The following is a 25,283-nucleotide window of genomic DNA, read 5'->3' on the forward strand; positions in this document are numbered from 1 at the left end:
CAAGTAATACTTAAAAGGGAGGAGTACTGATTCATCAGTTGTGGAAGGGTGGTCATCCGAGAGCGGTTTTCATGCCCATGTTTTACCTGCATGCCATGAGACCACTAAGGATTTCCAGAGCCATTCCTTCCTGACTGAGTACCACTATGCTCCCACCTCTGGTGGGTCAGGATCTACCCATGGATTATAACATTGACTAAAAGGTACAAATCTGTGAGTACTTCTATGACAGGTTGCTATTTTGACTAATCAATGAGATGGCTCTCCCAATTTAGGCATATACTCAGATATTCATGGAGCAGACTTTGCAGAATTGACTGCTTCTAGATGTGCTTTTGCTGTGACAAACCCTGCATCTTGGTCATTACCCGATGCTCTGTCCAGTTCAATTATGCTTTGACACAGCAGTTCAATACCATTAGGTGATATGTTCAATCATATCAGAAAGGCAGTTGAGAGTCAACTTGATAGGTTGTCAAGTATTCAATATTTCTGTTCCTTTCAGGATATTGAATACCTCCAATTTACTCAGTTGGTGTGGGCTGGTTGAGGGCCTGTTCAGTCAATTTAACTGGGACCATTGTCAGAGAGCCATACAACACACAAACAGCCCTTCAGCCCACCATGTCTATTGCCAACCATCAAGTACTCATTTATACTAATCTCATTTACCAACATTAGTCTGTTTGGCTTAGTGAATCAAATGTTTATCTAGATACTTTAAAAATATTATGAGAGTACCTGCCTCTATCACATTTTCAGGCAGTGTGTTCCAAACTGTAACCACCCTCTGGATGAAAATAAAATTGGATCCTCTCTAACCCTCCTACCTTTAACCTATGCCTTTTTTTTCTATGTCTCCGTTATGGGGGGAAAAAAGGTTCTCACTATCCACCCTATCTATGCCCCTGCGAATTCTGTCAGATCCTGCCTCCACCTCCAGCCTGGGCATCCTAAACATTGGTCATCTTCATTCACATCAGGACAGGTGTCTGGTTGGGAGAAGGTGGCTTCGCAGAAATGTCACCCAGGAGCAGGGTGAGCAATGGAGGTCAACACCTAGGCTTGACTTTTAAGGACGGTGGATCATTGATTTGAAACCCTGATCCTATTTCTGTCTCCAGAGGTGTTGGCCTGGCCTGCTGAGGGTCTGAGGCTTACCTCATGAAGAGGAGGATAAGTTCGTGAGGCGGAGGTCACACACAATGAACAATGACTGGGCTCCACGAGTGGCGTCTGCCTGAACTACTACTGCATCCGATGGCGGCACCGACTACGTCCTGAGGTACAACAGTGCCTCCTGCTGCACCTCCCAGCGCTGGGCGGAGGGGACGCCGCGGTTGCCCTGGCAACAGCGGCCTCCCCATCAGGCGGGAACCGGAAGCCGCTGCGCTTGCACCGGAAGTGTCGCTGCTGCGGAGCGTGGGGCCGGTGGCCCGGGGCTGAGGAGATGAGGACGGTGCTGATGGTAGCGGAGAAGCCGTCCCTGGCTCATTCTATTGCCAAGATCCTATCGCGGGGTAAGTGAGCCGCAGCGGTCCAGTCCGATGGAAACCTGGAACTGCTGAATGTATGGCTGGTCCCTTTGAGCTCAGGTTAAAAATACGGGCATCAGACCCTGGCTGCCCGGGGCCAAGCTGTGGTATTTATAAGGTGAAGGAAGAAGAAAGTCCCCGCTGACAAGTTAAACTGTTTGCCAACTTTGCAAAGTTTGGTATGAAAACAGCACATGCTGGAAATACTCAGCCCAGACTTTGGCAGCATCTGTGGAAAGAACTTCTGACGAGGGGTCTTGGATCTGAAACATTAACTCTTGTTTCTCTCTCCACACATGCTGCCTGACCTGCTGAGTGTTTCCAACATTTTCTGTCTTATGTTTCAGGTTTCCAGTATCTGAATTTTTTTTTATTTTCATTTGCAAATTTTACTCACATGATTCCCAGAAACATGAGATAAGCCATCAGTTCTTTTCCTTTTGATGTTTTAAGGATAAATATTGGACAGGACACTGGAAATTAAATGATAATTAAATAAGAAATACATTAAACAATAAATATTAGTGACCTGATTATTTTAAAACGTCAACAATTAAGGCTATTTTAATTAAATAATTATAGAATAAACATGTTTTTGGATAAACAGTATGTAGACATATGTCGAAATACATGCAGTACTTGTGGATTTCTCACTGAGTGGTATTATATCATGATGTACAAGATAAAATTAATTGTGCTATTTCCAGCACATGCTTGTGTCCATGATACCAGCAAATGCTTACAGTGCTCCTTGAGTTTAAGTTGGAGACCTGGACAGTTTCTTTTTTCATACCCACTTTTACTGCTGAACACATCAGAAACAGCCAAAATACACTGCTGATATTTCTGGTTTCTTCTGACCTTAGCTGAGACAGCAGCAGAAATGCAGCAAATTTTATTTTTCAACCCCCTTTGGCTAGAAGGGGGAACAAGTCAATATTAGTTTCATGATCAATATCTAGTGTGACCTGCTCCAGAGACCATGTGGGATTCTGCTGTGAGCAGATTTAGTCTTGGCAGATGTTCGCAGTCAAATACTTTCCAACACTCATCATCTAGGTTCATATGTGAAATAGATAGTTGGGTGAAGAACCAGTAATATATCTGGTATCAGTTATAGAATAACAGCACAAAAGGAGGCCATTCAACCCATCGAGTCTGCTAGTTCTTTCAAAGAGCAGTCAAATTAGCTCCACACACTATAATTTCTCTTAATGCTGTAATCTTTTTCTCCTTGAAATGCTTAACTAAATGACAGGGTAGATGATGAAAGGCTTTTTCCCCCACCTGGAAAGTCTAGAACTGAGGTCATGGTCCTGGAGTTGTACAGTCTTTGCACTTCCACACGAAGGCCCCTCTGTTCCTCAATACTCCCTGGGACCTTACCATTCATAGCCTCATTAGTACTCCCAAAATGCATCACCTCACATTTATCCAGATTAAACTCCATCTGCTATTTCTCACCTATTTCACCAACACATCACCTAAGACTAACCTCCACACTGTCAACGACTTCATCAATCTTAGTATCATCTGTGAACTTACTGATCAAGCTTCCTACATCCATATCCAAAACATTCATGTGTATTACAAACAGCAAGGGACCTAGCGTTGTTCCCTGTGGAACACCACTAGTCACAGACATCCAAGCACAAAGGCAGCCCTCTGCCTTCACCTTCTGCCTCCTATTGCCAAGCCAATTTTGGATCCATTTTGCCAATTTGCCCTGGATCTCGTGCGCCAAAACATCTTGGTCCAGTTTCCCACGTGGGGCCTTGTCAAAGGCCCTACTGAAGTCCTAGTAAGCCACGTCTGCTGCACTACCCTCAACAATACACCTTGTTACCTCCTCAAAAAATTCAATCAGATTGGTCACACAAGATCTGCCCTTGACAAAGCCAATGCTGGCTCTCTGATCAGTCCCTGCCTTTCCAAATAATCATTAATCCTGTCCCTCAAAGTTTTTTTCCTGATAACTTTCCTACTACAGATGTTAGGCTCACAGATCTGTAATTACCAGGCTTTTCCCTTCTGCTCTTCTTGAACAGAGGGACTGCATTTGCTGTCCCCCAGTAATGTGGTACCTCACTTGTGGCCAACAAAGATTTAAAAATCTCAGCCAGAGCTACAACTGTCTCTTCCCTTGCCCCCCTCATTAGCAGTCTGTGATAAATCTCATCCAACCCTGGAGATTTACTACCTTTAAGCCTGCAAAGGAATTGTGTGCCTCCTTTTTATTTATAGAGATTTGAACTGGAATTTCACCTTCTCCTTTGCTGAGTTCTCCAACTACAAAGTCTTTTTCTATAATGAATAATCTCAGGATGTGGCATTGGCTATTTAGGGCTGAGATAAGAAAAACTTCATTCACTGAATAATATGAGTGTTAGAATTTCCCTACCTCATTGGAGTTTGTATCTTGCTCAATGAGTAAATTAAAGACTCATCAGTCATCATGACCATAGAGGGGGTATGTATGGCCAAGATGATGTCCTTTGGATGAGATGTTAAACTGAGATCTTAAATGCTCTGTGATTTGAATGTAAAAGATCCCATGGTTTATTTTAAAGAATAGCAGGTTATTCTGACCAAACACTACTCCCTGACTTAACAGCGCTAAAACACATTATTGATCATGGTTTCATTGCTGTTTATAGGAACTTAGTGTGCACACATTGCCTTCTGCATTCCCTACTATGCAACAGTAAATGAACTTCAAAAGTACTTAATTATTGGTAAAGTTCTGTAGGACATCCTGAAAGGGATGGAGAAAGTACCATAAGAACGCAAATCTATCTTTAAAAGTTCAGTCATGAATTCAATGAATGGCAGAAAAAGTTTAAGGGATCTTGTGGCCTGCCTGAGCCTCTATTAACTTGACTGCCTTCGTCTATCTTGTCAATTATTTCATCAAACAATACATCAAGTTAATCAAATGAGGATTAATGACTTTGAGAGTATTGGTGGGGGGGGGGGGGGGGAACAAATATTATTTTGGGAGTCCCAAAATTATTTGGGGCACAAAGAATACTATTGATAGCTTCTGCAACACACAGGACTAAGTGGAGATTTGTTTGGGTATAGAATATGGTAATATGGCCTTATACTGTAAAATATTATGAATTTACATAGCCATCCTGAGATCAAGAAACTGCATGCAATATTGCAACCCTTATAAGATGTGGTTGTCCTCATCGCACAGACCTCTGAATCCAGAACATCTGTTGATTCAGTAAAAAGCTCTGGTGAATGTTCTGTTTATCCAAAGCAAGACTTTTTATATATAAGAGTACCATAATGAATTGGATCACTAATTGAATGTTTACTTATTTTAGTTACTATATACACATTTTAACGCTTTGGAATTTCCAGGGTAATTTCTGTGGTAATTTACAGGAGTTGGTAGGGGCATCTGCAGTAATGGAGAGCTTTTGGAACTACTGCTAATGTAATCATGTGTTCTCACATGCAAATTTATGAGAATTGAATTTGTTACGGTGATTTACATCTGTCCAGTGAGACTGCAGCAGCCCATTGTCCTTGTGAAATACTGTACTTATTTTCAAATTCTATTCATTATGAGTGTAAAAGCCATTCATCCCTTATGGTGTAGTTGTTTACAAGCAGGCATTGGATTTTCATAAATATGACTAATGCTTCCCCTTGGTATCTCAAGTGCTTCTTGACTAATGGGGGGGGGTTGTACAAATGAGGATTTACAGCTCTGTGTAAGTAGTGAACTGTTGAGCCATGCAAACTTAAATGATTCCAGATTGTTGCTGGCAAGGCTGCAATTTAATGGCTGTCCCTCTATACGATGCCAGTCTGCTGCTGCCTTGTGATGTGAATATTCCCAGAATTCGAATTTTTTTATTCCAGTGATAAAGGAACAGTGATAAATTTCCCATGTTAGGATGGTGTGTGATTTGTCAGTGATGACATTCCATGTACCATGTGCTATAGGTGACAGTTTTGATAGCAGATATTGAAGAAACCTCAGTGAGTTGCTGCAGTATTTTTTTCCCTATTGTTTGTAGAGCATACAGTACAGCTGTAGTGGCAGGAATGAGTGTTCAGGCTGATGAATCCAGTGGGCTGTTTGATCCCATATGGTATGGAATATTTGTGTTTTGTTAGAGCAGCACTTTCCCAGGCAAATGTAGAATATTATATCATACTCCTGATTTATGCCTTGTGGATAATGGAAAGAATCTGGGGAAATCCTCTTATTTCCTTACGATGTTTGAAGGAGGCCAAATCTATGCTGGCCCCATCAATCCTATTCCTCCACTTATTTTCCTGTGTTATTTTTTTCTCTCATGGCCATAAGCTCTCCTGATTCTCCTGCTATTCACCTACTGCAGGGGCAATTTACTGTAGCCAACTAACGTACCTCCACGTCTTTGAGATATGGGTCAAAGCTGGAGCACCTGGAGGAAACCCACACAGTCACAGGAGGACATGCAGACTGCACTTGCACAGCATTAGAGTTTAAGGTAGAACTCAGGTCACTGGAGCTGTGTGGAAGCAGTGCTAATTCCTATGCCACTGTGCTGTGAATCAGATGCTGCTAAATATCTAACTGCTAGCATGTTACTGTACATACTGAATGTTGATATCACCCATTATCTAGCTGTTTGCAGACATGGCCTGCTTCACCCTCTAAGGAATTGGGTGCTACATTGATTCTTTGTGGTCTGTCTTAATGGACTGCTAGGCCAATCCAGAGGTTAAGTATAAGTCACATTACTGGGGCCTGGAGTCACAAGGGTTAAACCAACACTTCAAAGGGCACTGGTGAGAAAATTGGGCTTTTATATCAATCTTATTGTTTCATGGCCACCATTGTCAATAATAGCTTTTTATTGTCAACTTAGTTAACTAAGTGAATTTAAGTTCTCTCCCTGCCTTGTGATTATTTTTTGGATCATTAGTCCAGTTACTCATTGACTGCCATAACCATAGTGTAACCACTCCTGTTTCAGATGTACTGGTTTCTTTTTTGATGCTTGGTTTCTCCTTGGCTACAACTCCCATCATGTATTAGCATCATATATTATTGATAATTAGTGTGTGTCCTTAACTGGGGGGAAAAAAAGCATTGTAAATTATTCAATTTGAATGTAACGCTTGGAAACTCATTGTATGAACTCCTGTGTTTTGCTTCAATGGATCCCCTGAAAAAAGTTGTGGATTAAACTTGTTTCTCTTCTGCGTTCCATTCAGGTACCTTGAACTCCCGGAAAGGTTTAAATGGAGTATGCTCTGTGCACGAGTATACTGGGACCTTCATGGGGCAGAATGTCCGATTCAAGGTGACATCAGTCTGTGGTCATGTGATGACCTTGGACTTCATAGGTAACGTGGATTGTGGTGCAGCTTTTACGTGGGTAGAGATGGGAATTATTGTCTAATGATTGAGGATACAGAATACTGCCGTCTGCTTACAGTTACAGTCTTCAAGTGGGTATTCCTCATTTTTTCTTTGTTTTATGAGGTCATGGGTCAAAGGGTGCATTTCATTGAACTGATCATATCTGTGCAAAAGTAAGCCTAACAACTTGGATTGAATGAAAACATTAACATTAGGGTTCTTGACTTTAGCTCAATATGGTCCTGGAGGTTTCATTGATTTCGTACTTCAAGTCAACCCCACGCGATAGGACAGTTTTTATTTTTAACCTCCTCCTCCATTATTTTTGTAACTAATAATCAAAAGTTCTGAAAAAGAATGTGAAAAATTAATTATCTTTTCCCCACTGGTTACTGTTAGCAGTGCCCTGCAAATTTGTATCAAAATAAAACCGCAGAATCATCTTGGTGTGTTGGCATTCCCAAATAAATTAGGCTTGCATGCCTGCAGATGCTGATCTAAGAATCCTAATTTAAAGTTAGATAGATCTTACCTTTCAGTCTGATTGCTGTATTTTTTGTTATTTTAGTGACTGCCATTCAGTTGCTAATAGCTAATTCAGCATGAAAACAAATTCCATTTTGCCAGTGAAAAATGTATGCTGGTTTGCACAAGATCACAAGACAAGGGAGGAGAAGTAGGCCATTTGGCCCATCGAGTCTGCTCCAAGGAAAAGGGAAAAAAGAAAAAGAAATGAGAAATTTGTGGGGGGGGGGGGGTTCAGGCACAAAAAAACACTATTCTAACCCCAATTTCTGGCCTTATCCCCCTATCCCTTGATACCCTGACTATTTAGATATCTATCTACCTCTTCCTTAAACGCCTCCAATGATCTGGCCTCCACTGCTGTACCTGGCAAGGAATTCCACAAATTCACCACCCTCTGGCTAAAGAAATTTCTCCTCATCTCTGTTTTAAACCTGTACCCTCTAATTCTAAGATCGTGCCCTCTGGTCCTAGACTCACCCACCAAGGGAAACAGCCTAGCCACATCTACTCTGTCCAGTCCTTTCAACATTTTAAATGTCTCTATGAGGTCCCCTCTCATTCTTCTGTACTCCAGTGAGTACAGTCCAAGAGCCAACAAACACTCATCATACGTAAGCCCTTTCATTCCAGGTATCATCCTCGTAAATTTCTGAACCTCCTCCAACATCAGCACCTCCTTCCTAAGATATGGGGCCCAAAACTGTGCACAGTATTCCAAATGAGGCCTCACCAGTGCCCCGTAGAGCCTCATCAGCACTTCCTTACTTTTATACACTATACCTCTCGAAATGAATGCCAGCATAGCATTTGCTTTCTTTACCACCGATCCGACCTGGTGGTTAACCTTTAAGGTATCCTGCACGAGTACCCCCAGGTCCCTTTGTACTTCTGTACTTTGAATTTTCTCTCTTTCTAGATAATGATCTGCCCATTTATTTCTGTTTCCAAAGTGTACAACTGCACATTTCTCAACATTGAATCTCATCTGCCATTTCCTTGCCTATTCTCCTAAACTATCTAGGTCTCTCTGCAACTTCCCATCTCCTCAATACTCCCTACTCCTCCACCTATCTTGGTGTCATCCGCAAACTTAGCCACAAAACCATTTACTCCATCATCCAAATTGTTAATGTACAAGGTAAAAAGAAGCGGCCCCAACACTGACCCCTGCGGAACACTACTAGTAACCGGTAGCCAACCAGAACAAGATCCTTTTATTCCCACCCTTTGCTTCCTGCCAACCAGCCAATTCTCCACCCATTCTGTTATCCTATCTGTAATTCCATGACCTCTCATCTTATTAATCAGTCTCTTATGCGGCACCTTGTAGAAGGCCTTTTGAAAGCCTAAATACACAACATCTACTGCCTCTCCCTTATCCACCCTACCTGTGATTTCTTCAAAAAACTCCAATAGGTTGGTCAGGCAGGATCTTCCCTTCACAAAACCATGTTGGCTAGGACCTATCTTGCCTTGCACCTCTAGGTATTCCATAACCCCATCCTTGAGGATCAATTCCAATAACTTTCCCACCACTTATGTCAGACTAATAGGTCTGTAATTTCCTTTATGCTGCCTCCCACCTTTCTTATACAGCGGAACTACATTTGCGACCCTCCAGTCCTTTGGAACCATGCCGGAGTCTATTGATTCCTGGAAAATTATCACCAATGCCTCTGCTATCTCTAAAGCCACCTCCTTCAGAACCTAGGGATGCACCTCATCTGGTCCGGGAGACTTATCAGTCTTTAGCCCATTTAGTTTTCCTTGCACCTTCTCTCTAGTAATCTTAACTGAACTCGGTTCTATTCCATGAGACCCCTGACTAACCGGTATATTGCTGATGTCCTCCACAGTGAAGGCCGATGCAAAATATTCATTTAGTTCTTCTGCCATCTCTTTATCATCCATTATAATCTCTCCTGCACCGTTATCAAGTGGTCCTATATCAACCCGTGTCTGTCTTTTACTCCTTATATATTTAGAAAAACTGTTAGTATCCTTTCGAATGTTATCTGCCAACTTCCTTTCATAATTCATCTTTTCTTTCCTAACGACCTTCTTAGTTTCTTTCTGCAGGTTTTTAAAAGTTTCCCAGTCTTCTGTTTTCCCACTAATTTTTGCTTCCTTGTATAATTTGTATAATTCCTGTGCCTTACTTTCTTACCTATTTGTTTTATGTTAGTATTTGATACAGTGGAATGCTACGCTTGGTAATTTCAGAGAATGACCAGCTGTTGAGGAGCTGGTACTATATAGGCTAGGCTCGGTAGGGATGGCTTATCTACTTCCCCGAAGAAGGAAAACAAACAGTAAACCAGTTTAGCTTTTTATTTCGTGTTTATTTACTTGACAGAGTTCAAATTCCACAACTGCCATGGTGGCACTGGATGACTAATTTAAATCTCTGGATTATTAATCCTGTAACATGACCACTATGTTACCCTATCTGGTGCATTTTATTAACTTTTTTAATATATGAATAAAATAGCCAATAACTTATCCAAATGTGGAAATACCTGTAATGTTAGTTTCAAATTTTATTGCCCAGTTCATTACCGATAAATTTAAGAAAATGGTAAATTTCAGGACAGCAGATTTACAACTGAAGTAGAATATTAATTGTAGGAAGACTTATTTTGTTTTGATGTGACTTAGTTTCAGCAATGCTGACATACCCTGGCCATTGTAATTTATCTGCAGATGAGGTTCTGGAGCAGGCTTGAGTGACAGGGAAGTAAATAGTTTTTGTTCTGGTGCATTGTTGTTTTCAGTACTCTGTGATAGTAGGATTGTGGATTGTGTGGATCGCTTCAGCCATAATTTATAACATCTTATTTTCATTTTTCAGGAAAATATAACAATTGGGACAAAGTCGATCCAGCAGAGCTTTTCAGCAAAGCACCAACAGAAAAGAAGGAAGCCAACCCCAAACTCAATATGGTGAAGTTTTTACAGGTGCCTAAACCATCACTGTGCATTTCAAATGATTATATGTACACTTGTGCTGTATGTGGTACCAGACCCAATTTTGTCAAGTGTAAGCAAATACTTTGAAGAATGTTTAAATACAGCTTATCGTCAGTAAGTTCTGGTCAATCACTGTAGAACTGTGCAATGGTTCATTTAATTAAGAAAGGTTTGGTCACTGTCTAAGTGAATGAAGTTGCTATTTATTCATAAGAATCAGGAGCAGGACAAAGACGATCAGTCCCCTGAGTCAGATCTGCTGTTCCATATCTGTTGAACCAATCTTGGTGTGACTACCACTATCTTTCTCTCTATATATACTACTACTCTCCCTTGCAGTTCAAATGTGCATCAATCTTTGCCTTGAATATTTTCGTTAACGCTACCTCTGCAACTCTGTGTTTGAGAATTACAAAGAGTCACAACTCCCTGACAGAAGAAATTCTTCTTCATTTCTGTCTTAAATGGGTGATCTTTTATTCTGAAACTACACCTTTCTTGTTCTTAATTTCTCATATTAGGGGAAAAAAAACTTTCAATATCCACCCTATCGTTTCCCCTCAGAATCTCTTCTATTTCAATTAAATCTTATCCCGTTCTTCTAAACTCCAATGAGTATAGGCCCAATCTGCTCTGCCTTTCTTCATATATCAATTCCTTCATCCCAGGTATGAACTCAATGCACCTTCTCTCCACTGTCACCTGAGCAAGTACATCTTTCCTTAAGTTTGAAGACCAAAACTGTACATAATACTCCAGATGTGGTCTCGCCAGTGCCCTGTAAAGTTGCATCCAAACTTTTATCCTCTGTACCCCTTGCAAAAAAAAGGCCAACATTCTATTGTGCTTCCTGATTACTTGCTGTACTTTTTGTGTTTCATGCACTAATGCCCCAGATCCCTTTGTACTGCAACATTTTGTGGTATATTCTACTTAAGTAATGTTTTCTTATTCTTCCTTTCAAAGTGGCTGACCTCGCACTTTCCCACATTCTGCCAACTTCTTGCCTATTCGTATAACCAACCTTTGTCTTCTTACGGGCTCTTTTTTGTTAGGCTCTTTGTTATTCAGCAGGTTAGTCCCTACGGCCCACAATGTTGTGCTGACCTTTAAACCTCGCTTAAGACTATCTCACCCCTTCCTCCCACATTTCCCTCTATTTTAAGTTCCTCCGTATGCTTATCTAGCAATCTCTTGGACTTGACCAATGTACCTGCCTCCACCACCACCCCAGGCAGCGTATTCCATGCCCCAACCACTCTGGATAAAAAACCTTTCTCTGATATCTCTGTTGAACTTCCCACCCATTGCTTTAAAGCCATGCCCTCCTGTATTGAGCATTGGTGCCCTGGGAAAGAAGTGCTGGCTGTCTACTCTATCTATTCTTCTTAATATTTTGTATAGCTCTATCATGTCTCCCTTCATCCTCCTCCTCTCCAAAGAGAATCTTTCCTCATAATACATACTCTTTTTATGCATTATGGTTAGGAATTATAGTAGTTTGGTGTTTTCATATGGTTAATACCTTATGTGCTCTCAACTTGTGTGAGATTCACCTTTTTTTTAAATGTTAGTTTTTTTGCTTGTCCAACAACAACATCCATTCTTTGAGTTATTGCTTTAAACAAATACTTCTTCCTTTTTTGTTGCCTTTCTAGTTTCTTTAAGTTCTTCATAAAGTGCTGGACAGGCCATGGTGTATTCTTGAAGCGTACCCCATTGCGGGGGAAGAAAATAAACACTAATCAACTTGCATGCAGCAAGCTTTCACAAGTGTCAATGTGATAATGACAAAAATATGCTGATTAATGCATTAATGTTGGCTGGGATATCAGTGATAATTTGCCTGTTCTTCAAAATGGTGCCATGAATCCTTTATATCCATCTGTGAGAGCAGACAGGGGCTCACTCTAACTTCTCATCATGAGGATAGCATCTCCCTTAGTATTGCACCAGAGTGTCAGTTTGAGTAGTTAATCCCATTTATTCACACACTTGTCTGTTTTGAGCAGGTAGAAGGGCGAGGCATTGACTACATTGTGCTCTGGCTGGATTGTGACAAAGAAGGAGAAAACATCTGCTTTGAGGTATTTTTTTTAAATCCTGTGTTTTAAAAAAGCTCATTATATTTCATACCACCCAAAAGACAGTTCCTTATCCACCTAAACATGAGAACTGGGCAAGGATGGCCTTTGCAAACAACTATACAAAAAGAGAGACATTCTTCTCATTAGGAATAATCGAGACATAAAGGTTCAGAGTTTGAGCAGATAGAAAATGATGGCCAAGTAGAGATAGCCAAATAGTTCCAGAAGAGTTTACTTGCAAGATGCTTCAGAGTTGTGTTCTGAAGTTTTTCCAATACATTTGCTTATTTTTAAAATTTTAATTGTTCTTTTGGATCCATTGTGACATAACTGTTAGTGCTGAATTTTAGGCAGTTGGCTGTGTAAATTCACATTATAAAAATCAACATAGTCTTGGTTTTAATAAAGCTACATTTTTTGAGGAATATGTGTGCATAAATGCAGCTATATTCAGCAAGTGACATTTATTTCTATAAAACTATACATTTTTTTATCTAACTGGGCAAGGTTTTCTTATTTTCTAAATATGTATAATTCTTGATGCAAGAATTATATATATTTCAACTGTTCCAAAGGTTTTGAATAGCCTTAAAGAATTGACAATCAAGCCACAAAGATCAGCCAATTCTGATCAGAATCAGAAATGAATCTTCATTAATAAAAATTTGCTTTGTTTGATGTTGAGAAGGTACTGATTTAAAATAGCATTAAACTGACAATGGCACTGATTGGAAACTGATATGTTATAAATGAGGAAATATGAATTTGATTCTTCTAAGTATTAGCTAGCGGTTTGGGCTACTCTCCAGCCACAAAGGACAAATCCTGAAGCTACTTGAGAAGATTTTCAGAATTTTTCCAGGTTTTGATTAATGCCAGGTATATCCTGACTATAGGAATGTTGCATATGCAGGATAAAACAAAATATCTTTGAGGAGAATCCCACTTACTATGACCAAGGAAGCCCAATTCAGTGTTTTCATGGTGATGGTTATGTAGCCGTCTAATAAGTCATAAGTCCATTGAACTAGTTCAGATGTGTCTGAGCAAACTCTTGGAAGGAAATTTTCAGGAATTAATCTTAAATCTGGCAACCTTTTTTTTGAATATTCCTTGGAAGTGCCAGTTTCAAGAACCATGACATGCACTATGTGCAAAATCAAAAAAAAATGTATGCACACTCTCTCTCCAGAATGGCCAAGAACATTTTCATTGATTGATTGCTATTTGGAGGTAACAATTCCCCAAGGGAAATAAGGAGCATTATTGTAATGCATACTATATTTTGTTTCAGAAAATCACACAGCAGGCCTAATTTGGTGCATTTTCCTACAGTACGTATTCTTTAACATTTAGACTTGCACTGCGCTGTGTCTTTGTGTTCATTCAGGTACTGGATGCCGTTCAACCCGTTATGAACATTCCACGTGGAAATGAAAGGGTGATTTATCGTGCAAAGTTCAGTGCTATAACGGACAGTGACATTAGCAAGGCCATGAACCAGTTGGGAGAGCCTAATCGGAACGAAGCACTTTCAGTTGATGCACGTCAAGAGCTTGACCTGAGAGTGGGTTGTGCTTTTACAAGGTACAGCAAGAGTCTATATGTGCAGTGTTCAGAAACACCAGGTCTAATATTCAACTATCAACTTACAGATCTTGAAGAAGTAGATTGGGTTTGATAAATAAAATATCATCAAACAAAGGCCTTTGAATTGTTGGTAAACAATCCAGTAGAATAACCCTAGTACCTATAAGGTATCTGAATCTAGTACTTGTTTTCATCCAATATAACTTGAAGTCATTGTAAACTTGTAAATATTGCTTTGTTAGGAACTTCCTTGATGATTCATTTAAACATCCTCCACAACAAATCCAATTTCGTCTTTAACAATATTGCCTTTTCTTTGACACTCAATTAGTTCATGGATTTAAAAAAGAGGTTCTAGTAATATTAGCAATGGTCTTGAATTTCATTTCAAAAGTAAAATCAAATTTCCACTGTCAAGCAAAAAAGTCTAGCTACAGTAAAACCTTTGATAATCTGATATCCGACTGTTTGGAAATCCTGATGGTTTGGCATCGGGCTCACTCATTAGCCTGAAGTGTGAGCAGGGAGTTCATAATGTGTGGCTGGTGCTGGAAGTCCAGAGGGTCCAGACAACCCGCTGTCAGGCTGAAATATGCAGACTCAAACTCACTAAGTTCTATTTCCCACTCCCTTTATATTCACTGGATTCACTGAAAAATACAAGAAGGCGTGGCTTTAAAGTAATGGGGGCGGGGGGCAGGTGGAAGTTCAAGTTCAAGGGAGATATCAGAGGAAGGTTTTTTTACCCAGAAAGTGGTTGGGGCATGGAATGCACTGCCTGGGGCGGTAGTGGAGGCATGTACATTGGTCAAATTCAAGAGGTTGCTAGATAAGCATATCGAGGAAGTTAAAATAGAGGGATATGTGGGGGGAAGGGGTTAGATAGTTTTTGGGTGAGGTTTAAAGGTCGGCACAACATTGTGGGCTGAAGGGCCTGTATTGTGCTGTACTTTCTATGGTTCTATGAAAAATTTATCCTACTACTGTGTAACGTAAAAACAAAAGGAAATACAAGTGTGTTGAGGTATTAAAAGGAGTAACATCCAATAGTCCATAAAATGTACTAGATTGCCACTGCCAAAGTCCTGAGGGTGCCAGATTATTGGAGTTTTACTCTAGCTGATCCTTTTTTTTTGTTAAAAGTAAAACTTTTTTGCAACAGTAAAGGCAGGTATGCTCACTTCCTTCTGTCAGTCATTTTAAGGACTGCAAGTGCACTAGTCTTCAAAATTTGTTTTCAAAATATGACAACCCCCACCTGCTTGCTGCATTGTACTTTGCAATTTCTGAGCTGGACCCTTAAAGACCAATTCCACTGAAAGGTTGTTTCAGAAGTTGCATCGGTGTTCTTTCAGCACTGTTTATAGGTATAGTCCAAATGCAGTGCAAAGTGAATTATTTCTTGAAGGAATTACCTTAACGGTGCCCCTGTGTAGTAAACACAATTGAGTGGTGGCAAGTCCCACAGTGAAGGATAAGTATGTACTGTATAACGTGTATCTGCATATATAAATGTGCACCCGCTTGACACGGAGGTTCCAGAAATTGACAGCATGCATTGGAATCGCAGAGCAAACTGAATGATCCATTCGGCCTAATTATCAGTGTCTGTTTCCAAAGTGAACAGTGTACAGGAACAAATAGGGGTTAAGGGGTTCCTTGTACAGTTTACAGTTGTATATTTAGTGAAACTGTGGACGAGCATCCCTGTCACAGATTTTGTGGACTTCTTGTATGGTGCTCCTGAAATTTTCTTTTTTTCATTTTTTTTAGGTTTTTTTTCAGGATTTAGTTTTTTCAGGATTCTCCTGAAAATTTCACTTGCTTGAACTCTGGTATTGATTAAAAAATACTCAACCACTCTATTTGATAGAGATAATTTTATTACCCTACTTAATTGTTGCTACAAACTAAGAGTACACAAAAAGCTTAATTTCACTGTCAGTTGTATAAAACAACCTCAAATAATCATCTGTGCTTCGAATGCAAACATGAGCAATCTTGGCATCTTGAATCATCTCAAGAGTTTCCTTACCTGCGGGCTTATATTGGAGTTCTCTGTATGATTTGCCCAATAACCCAATTTCCTCCCTATAGTCACCCTCACCAAGCTTTTTGGCTGCTTACAATTTTTTTTATATAGAGAGTTGTTTGTTTTAATTATCTGAAATTAAAATCGTAAAGTCATTGCAATGCAGAAGGCAACCATTCAGCCCATGAAGTCCTTCTGTAGAGCAATCCCGTCAATCCAGTTTCCCTGTTCAGTCCTCAGAACCCTGCAAGTTCATTTCCCTTAAGTATCTAACCAATTTTCTTTTAAGATCATCGATGACATCCTTTTTTTTATTACTCTAATAGGCAGTGTGTTCCAGGTTATTGCTAGGATGCAAGCCATCTGGACAAGCTGATGTTTCCAATATCATCTGTCTATTAATTATCACTCCATCTCCATAATCCGATACTTCTACTGATATCTTATCAACACAAATAAGTTTCTTTACGATATTGTTTACACAAAAAATCTTCTGTATTAGAAAAACCATATACAAATGGGTTTTTGAATTGAATTTTAAAGGCCCCTATACAAGGGCACAAACCTATTATTTCCCAGTAAGTGACCAACATTTCCACTGTTATGTTTTTCAGGTTTCAGACCAAATACTTTCAGGGTAAATATGGGAATTTAGACAGTTCTCTCATCTCATTTGGACCCTGCCAGACACCCACTCTTGGTTTCTGTGTAGAGAGACACGACAAGATCCAATCTTTCAAGCCTGAGGCTTACTGGGTCCTGCAAGCAAAGGTTTGTGATGAAGTCGTAGTGATGTATGGACAGGCCCTTCAGCCCACCAAGTTCTTGCTAACCATTAAGCACCCATTTGCACAATGTTGTACGAATCCCTTTTATTTCAGAAGGCTGATTATTTAGAGAGGAGGTGATCATAGACCTGAGAGACTCTGGATAGAGACTCTGGATTTGCACTCTGGATAGTGTCCTCAATCTGCTGGAGAGCAGTGTCTGCTGTGGCTGTGGTGGCCCACACGGGAGTGGCGGTCCCTGGTGCATCTGGTGTACTTGAAGTTGGACTTAATCATGCCTGTGTGCTGTTTTATCTGTGCACATGTGGAGTATTCTAATGTGAATACTATGGATGTTACAAATTTTGATTCACATTAATGATACTCCAGTAAGTTTTGAATGTGATAATATGTTTATAGAGCTTCAGGAAACCAAGAAGCATTTTCCATTCACAGACAGTAAATGAGGTTTGTAATTTGCAGTGTCCATTACCCAGATAACACCATATTTAGGAAATAGCTAGATCTTATCCTTGGTTGCTTGCCATTCATAATGCATACACATAAAGTTGCCTTATTCATTTCAAATAATAAACAAACAGTTGTCTTGGTATGATATGTTGGAACATCCTACTTTCACCAGTTTCTAGATGTGAGTGTTGCAACCCTTTAATTGCCAGTGGTCATTGTGCAAGTTGCCCTGCCAGCACAATGCATCAGAGCACCTTCACTGACCATTGCCTGCTGGGTTTGAGCACTGTTCTGCTGGCTGCGGGGTATAGGACCTCCTTTTTGTTGAGTGTAGAGTTTCATAGCTTTCTATTGGATACAGGATGTCAACGTTGGATTACTAACACTTTCATTTTTGAATCATGAGATTGAGGATTCGAGCCCCTTTCTAGAAACTTAACCCAGGCTGCCACTCCAGTGCTTCATTGTCACTGTGGAAACATTAAACTGAGAACCTGTCTACCTCCTAAGTTAGAGGGAGGTCTGACAAAACTTTTCAAAGAAAGTTACATTTTTTCTTCCTCATATTCCTCAACCAGCATCATTATCATTAACATGATTACTGTTTCCTTTACAACAAAGAGCCATGGGTATAGAGGTTGAGTGTCCTGGTACAAGGTAATGCCAAGGCTGAAAGGGGTAAAGAGAGCAAAGTAAATAAATGATTTTGACCCAGAGTTTGGGTTTCAAAACACTGAGGATTATATATCAAAGTTTTGTTTCGGGGGAATGGTAGAAGTGGGGGCAAGAGGAGGTGGTTATGAGGATTTTATCTCAAAGTTGTTGTGGAACAGGTGAAGTGAGGATTCTTTTTCAAAGTGGGGATTCTACCTGAAAATGGGAGGTTGGTTGCTCCAATTTTGGGTATTTCGAAAATAAGAGAAATTTATGACATAGGAGGAGCCATTCAGTCTATTATGACCATGTGGGCAAGGAAAGCTTATGTTATCCCATATATCAATTCTTGGTCCACAACCTTATATGTTAGCAAAATTCAAGTGCTCATAAATATGTAGAGAGTTTCTGACTCCATGAGCCTTTCCGCTGGTGAGTTCCAGCCCCCACTGTGCTTGGGGTGTTTTGTTTGCCTCCTCTGACTCTGCTACCAATGTCCCCTTGTAGTATTTGTCCTTTGCTAAGGGAGGAAGGACCTTCCTGTTCACCCTAGCATTTTATATGCCTCAATTAAATCTTCCTCAGCCTCCCTTTGTGCCAAAGCAAACAAGCCCCAGCCTAGCCACTCTGTCCTAATTACTAAAATTCTCCAGTCTTGGCAGCGTCCTTGTGTTTTGATGGGTGATGCACACAGATTAGGATGGAGTGAAAATATGTAGGATAGCGTATTTATTGTTTTAAAACAGCTTAGGGTTCTAAAGCATTTCACCCCTTTTCAATTTTATAAATATCTATCATTGTGTTTGGCACATAAGATTCTTTACAAATTGCTAAGTATTGCAATAATAATTTATTATGAAATCATCAATGATTCCTTGCCCATCTCCACTATTCCCAAGTGCTGCAGAATACCTGGCATATACCTTACTAATTTATATATATACAGATTAATTTAATCATTACTATATATACACACTGATCCACCACCTTGGAATTACCAGTTCATCCCAACAGATTTATTGTTAACTCTTTGCAATTCTTTGGCATCTGGTCTGTCCAAAATTATCTCAACCTTCTCTCCATTGTGTAATGTAAGCAGACTTGGGTTCTGATTGATACCCTGCAGTTGTTACTGGTATTATCACTCCAGTGTTTCCTGTTGCCATTCCAATTTTAAAAATAATGAGCTTCTGAATGATGAGCAACTCTTAGGCACAGACGAACAATTTGGAGGTCATTCCATTCTCAACCTCTTTGTTTCACTCCAGGTCAGTAATTGTGCTGGTGATTCCATGGTTCTAGACTGGGACAGAGTCAGAGTTTTTGATCGAGAAGTGGCACAGATGTATCTGAATATGACAAAATCCACAAAAGAAACAAAGGTAAGTCGGGGAAAAACATGGATCAGTCCCGTCACGCTCACAGTGATTGTGTCCCTTGGAATGTTCTTGAGAGAACAAGAGTGCATTTAATGTACTGGGTACAATAATTTAATAATCATGTACTTGGGAAGTGATTCAAAGACTTAGATGATTCACAGACCGAGTCCAAAAATCCTCTGACTTTTAAGAATTTTCATTGAGTTTAAGAAACCTAGATATAAAACCTAGGAAAGTGATCATGATGGCTATGGGTTGTTATAAAAGCCCGACATGTTTATTTAAAGTCCTTTCAGGAAAGAGGTCCACAATGTTTCTGATCTTCACGTGACTCCTCCCTTTTAAACTGCCTTGTGCTGTGATGTAAAAAGTACTCTGTTATTTCAAGACTGCTACAAGCAGGGTCTGCAGACGTTGAAAAAGACCCTTAAGGGCAATGAGTGCTGGCCTTGGCAATAACACACGTCATGAGAATAAAATAATCTCCTAAGTGTATAGAGAGGTAGGAATCTCCTTCATAGAAAGAATGCACTTATTTAATATAGGAGTGTAGAAAGAATTGGAGTGAGAGCAAGCAAGGGAGAGGAGGAGGAAATAAGGGGAAAGGTTAAGTTAAGTGAGGGAGTGATGGGCAGGAAGGGGGGGAGGGAGATGCAAGGGGCGTGGGTAATGGGGAGAAGAATGGTGGTAGATTCATAAGGAAGCAGATGGGGAAAAATGGAGGAAGAGGAGAATTTTAAGTTGAAAATAAAACTCTTAAGGTGCTGACTCTGCAACCTATAGGGAAGATGCCTTTGTGCTAGCTGACACACCAGGGTAAAATTGCAGTGTGCATGCAGCTCACTGGAGTCCTTGAACAAACACAAGTCCCTTCAGTTTTATACTTCCAGCTACATGCTTCAGACATTCAGATAATGTTATGCTGTCAACTCCAGGACTTTTGATTTACAAATAAATGCCATTCCTGTAGCATAACCCTACTTATGATCGACAGCATCTAAAGTTCTCGTCCTTAACTCTAGAAGTAGTTTGTGACCTGGTTATTTATTTTCATGTGTTATTACAGGTGCAGTCTGTGAGTAAAAAGGAGAAGGTGAAGCAAAGACCACAGGCACTGAACACTGTGGAGATGTTACGTGTAGCAAGCTCTGCCTTGGGTATGCCTTGTATTATTAACAGCTCTTACTGATGAGTTGGGTTTCTTCAGCTGAGTAAGACCAAAGTGTCTGACTATTTCGAATGAATAATACCTACTTTATTTCCTTCAACCTTTCTGAATGAACAGCTGTTTCGGTGCTTGTCAGAGTGACAGGTAACTGGTGGGGAATGGATCATTGAGCATTTAAAGCACCAGTGTTAAAAACAAGCACTTCCAGATCATCTCATCTCACCATCCCACCAGTATTATAATTTCCTCAACAGACTTCCTGTGTTCTCACTTAGTGAGATGAATTGCTTGCTAGATAATGAGCTTTTCTTTCCCTGTGTCCTTTTGGTTTGAAGCTACCTAATTTATCTTCAAATCCTAGAAATAAATGAGGAATCTTGTGTCACATTTTCTTCTCTATTGTAGAAAGTCCCCAAAAACAAATTTAAGTCTGCAAACAAGTTCTTCGTGCCAACGGCATGATCCAAAACAAAAATGGAGCAAATGAGATACAGAAACTTAACTGTTCCTTGTTTATAACTAACGTGAATTTTTTGCTTGTTAACTGCTTGATTAGCTTCAGGAGATAAAATAAATGTGGACAATATACCACAATGTAATTGCATGTGTTTATCACAGTTACTGCATGCGTTACACTGTCAAGGCTGTATGATGTTAGAGAGTAAAGTGTTATTAGTAAATAATTGTAAAAATAAAGAAGAAAAATTCTGAAAGTCCACAAGAATTGAATGAACTATTTCTATGGACTCATTCCTGCCGGTTGCATGCCATTGATAATGGACAGGATTTTCCAAAGAACTTGAATTTGTTTTTGGGGACCTTCTACAATAGAGAAGAAAATGTGACACAAGATTCCTCATTTATTTCTAGGATTTTGAGCAAAATGTAATGTAGCCATTAAAATTGGGCAGACATTTTGAAATGATGGAAGTTAGACTTTGGATGTATTTCGTAGACATCTCAGTTTCAGGAATGCTGTTGGTTGAATGTGACAATCTTCAAGTCAGTCCATTGTGATTATTTCTGCTATTTATTTGCCTTATTTTGCCTTTAAAGGCTTATATGCCTTTTATTTTCATTCTACAAAAATTGACATTCAAAGTGGAAACTGCTTTATTCTCTCCATGGATGCTGAGCGGCTTTTGTATTTTCATAATTTTCTCATTTTGTTTCAAGTGTCCAACATTTTTTTGGTGCATTCGTGGTGTGAAGTGTTGCTGATAGAGCCAGAGTACATCTTTCATTATTACTTTTAACTGGTACCAAATTCAATACAGAGTAACTTGATTCTGATGAGAAAGATGTACTTTTCAAAAAATTGCATTGGGTGGACATATTATTCATCTTTACACTATTGCATTTCACATTGTAGATATTGTAAAACGCAAATCAATATTCTTCTTCAATCTATCCAAAGGCCTTACTCGTTCAACAAGGCAGAATAGCAGGTTGCCAGGAAGATATAAAAATTAAAACCCAGCATTTGCTTTCTTATCAAAGTTTATCATATTATGCCATATCTATGCAGAATTAACTGTATGTTGATTGTTTTTGTCTCTGACTTCATGATGTGTTTAATTAACATTATCCTTCATATTGTTGTCTAACCAGGGATGGGCCCACAGCATGCCATGCAAATAGCTGAGAAACTCTACACTCAAGGATACATCAGCTACCCTCGAACAGAGACCACACAATATCCAGAAAACTTCGACCTCAAAGGAACCCTCCGACAGCAAGCAAACAACCCCTACTGGAGTGATGTGGTTGGTAAAAGGAGACTTGCATTTACATACATAAGCATCTTTAACATCATTCAGGATGCCCCAAAGCACTTTGAAACTGACACTGCAGGTCAACAAGTGATCCCCTTAAAGGGTGAAGGGTTTGCTCCAACCTCTGTTATTTTGCTTCCCAACTGGGATGCAACCAACACATTTTTTTCAGTCATTTGTTGTTTTGCAAATTAGCTTTAAAAATAATCTCAAATTGCAAGTCAAAATAGACGCTTTCCCTTGCTTGCTGTACTGCTCCCATTGTGCCTTAATATGGTACCTTATTATCTCTTTGTTCTATTCTCTACTTGTTCGTCAAGAGCACAGAATGCCAATTTATTACTTGTTACATAATTTGCATTTTGTCACCCTATCCCAATTATTATTTTGCAGGATGAAATTAAAAAGAGTGGAGCGATAAAGGTGAAATCTCTTATCTGGCAATGACAGAATTAAATATATTTTGTAGGTGAAGGCATTACTTGCTGAAGGCATCAATCGTCCTCGGAAGGGTCAGGATGTTGGTGATCATCCACCCATCACCCCAATGCGTTCAGCCACAGAAGCTGAATTAGGTACGTCCGAATTGCATTGCAACAGCAGATATGTCTAAACTACAGTCCATGTGTGGGCTGATCTTTGTGCTTGTTAATCATCTGTGGGTGAATTTCATGGCCCTAGAGGTTTGGAAAGGATTTTTTAGTGCTGCCTTGATTGATTAATTCTAAATCAAAGTGTCAGATGTACACCTAATGGTCTGTGGCCTATAAAGTGATGTAGTTTGCAGGAAATTAACTCAGGATATTAAAAATCAAGTATACAATTCCTGAAAGTGAATGGGTTGAATTAAAAACAGAAGATGTTGAACATGTGCAACAGGTGAGGCAGCATCTATGGAGAGAAAAGCCAAGTTTACATTTCAGGTCAAAGATGTTTCATTAGAACTGCATAAAAATGGGGGGAAAAAACGGAATAAATTCCTTAAAAGATTGCCAGACTCTGTTCTCAAGGAGTATGACTGTACAAAAAGTATGACTGTAAAAGGAAAGTATTGCTGGATATGGCCATGCAATGAAATAGCTAAGGGAGATGAACCAATTGTGGGTGAGTAGTTCAGTCGTAGTAATGCATTCTAAAGTTTGAAATTGAACTAGTAAGGATAAAGGTTAGCTTGAAAGCTGTTTATACCAAGATTGAATTTGGGCAGATTTTAGAAGGATGAGGCACTGGATGAGGTCAAATGGAAGGAGAAATGTGTACACAGTGGAATGCTTTGAAAGAAATTGCAAATGTATGGAATAAAAAGGTTCTACTTTCTAAAAATGGGACTCAATTTTAGGATATCATGAATAAATATAGAAATTTAAATCCTCCTGACACCTAGGTATACAAATACTGTAGGCATTTAGAGTTGCAGACCAATGTTGGTGTGAGGAAAGTCAAGGGAAAAGAGGATTTCTGTTCAGCCCCGTCTTAGACCAATTCAAATTCTCCATTTGGATATTTCTGGTCTTTTTTGGATTTCCCCAGATTTCCCTGGCAGGTTTGACACTGGGTGCATTTCCCCTGAATCATTATGAAAATCTCAAAGCAAAACTGGAATTTAAATTAGGCCCTTGTTTACTTTGCCTGATCTCAGTTGGTGGACATATAACATGTCTAGTTGGGGATAGTGACAGCATAATCCTGATCTGCATTTCTCTGTCACCTCAACAAATCGTTCTTGCTTGTCAGTGGGGTAGTTAAAATTGACTTCTTTGTTATTCTAAGATGATGCTTTTTTATTTTAAAAAAAAATAACTGCGTAAACTATACACTTAATAGAAATAGTGGAAGAACAGTGCCACTTTGGAGTGGATGCTCACAATGTTAAAGACAGAACCTATAGTAGCTAGAGGCATTTATGTTTAAAAAAAAGGACATAAGATTCTGTTCGAGAAGTATAGAATATAAAATCAGGAATAACAATCCACCTGTTTAAAAGCTCAGAGTACAATATGCAGTATTGTGCATCCAGGCTGGTACTTGCCATGACAACTGTTGCCTAGAGCTGAGGTAGCAACTATCTATCTCCCAGACAACTCCAAGCTTAATCAATCTGCTCGCTCTTAAGTGAGCAGGCAGCAAACTTGAAAACTAGGTCAAATGATCTCCTGACAGTAATTTGATGAATTTTGGGACGAAGCCCCAATTAATTTGCCAGTCCCTATTTTATTAGGACGTCTGGTCACCCTAAGACTTAAAGGTAGACATTACTTAATATTGCAAAATTCATCTAAAAAGATACAATTTCAAGTTAGGACTCTTGTCAAGAAATGCTCACATATGGTGTAGGCTCCCAATTAGAGCTGTGAAGGTGTAAACCTTCAAATCATTTAATTTGTTGCATTGTGTTTTGGATCACTCTTACAATTTCATGACTGCAAGAGAGATTCAGCTGAAAATGGTAAATCCATCTCCATGTTGGATCTTACCAGTGCTAAACTGGAAATTGTGATCTCTGATTTGGAAGTGAGCTATCCAGGAAATCGCTGGTCTTTGCAAAGTTAGCAATCAACTGAAGTGGTGAAGTACACCCTGTGCTAGGAAAATAAAACAGCAAAGCTTCCTGCTTCTGATTTGTTTTCCTTTGATTTGGACTCGTAAGGATACCTGTTAGATTACTAGCTTAAACTAATTTTCTCTGCTCTTTGACAGAGGTTTGTTATTTAGATAATCAACTTTACTTCCCCATTCATGTCAGTAAAGTCTTCAGGGTACCAAGTTTACCCAAAAATGCTTATGCCAAGTTGCTCCTAAACAACATTTTAGAATTTATATTCTTTAATGGTAGGTTTCTGATGATACTGATTGACCTAGCACCGTGATAGTTTATCTTTTCATAGTACTTCCAGATGCAAACACTATTCAGTAATGGACAAGGCTTGATTCATAGGAAATTGTATGGAATTTT

The 25,283-nt window shown here is 39.5% G+C and overlaps 1 protein-coding gene across 2 annotated transcripts in view; it reads left to right on the forward strand.

Annotated features, from left to right (window-relative positions):
- Nucleotides 1-1,401: 1,401 nt before the first annotated feature.
- top3b (DNA topoisomerase III beta) overlaps nt 1,402-25,283 on the forward strand; it is a 39,558-nt gene continuing 15,676 nt past the window's right edge. Inside the window, exons 1-10 of one of the 2 annotated variants that reach the window (XM_052031851.1) lie at nt 1,402-1,520; nt 6,762-6,893; nt 10,289-10,395; nt 12,420-12,494; nt 13,885-14,081; nt 16,731-16,887; nt 19,277-19,390; nt 20,454-20,544; nt 22,167-22,321; nt 22,800-22,905. In XM_052031851.1, the coding sequence (XP_051887811.1) occupies nt 1,451-1,520; nt 6,762-6,893; nt 10,289-10,395; nt 12,420-12,494; nt 13,885-14,081; nt 16,731-16,887; nt 19,277-19,390; nt 20,454-20,544; nt 22,167-22,321; nt 22,800-22,905 (1,204 nt within the window). In that variant the 5' untranslated portion in view covers nt 1,402-1,450. Of the gene's footprint in view, nt 1,521-6,761; nt 6,999-10,288; nt 10,396-12,419; nt 12,495-13,884; nt 14,082-16,730; nt 16,888-19,276; nt 19,391-20,453; nt 20,545-22,166; nt 22,322-22,799; nt 22,906-25,283 lie in introns of those variants that run through there. The other variant, XM_052031852.1, reaches the window with a different exon arrangement.

This window comes from Pristis pectinata, chromosome 17 (assembly GCF_009764475.1).
Source record: "Pristis pectinata isolate sPriPec2 chromosome 17, sPriPec2.1.pri, whole genome shotgun sequence".
Classification (NCBI taxonomy): domain Eukaryota; kingdom Metazoa; phylum Chordata; class Chondrichthyes; order Rhinopristiformes; family Pristidae; genus Pristis; species Pristis pectinata.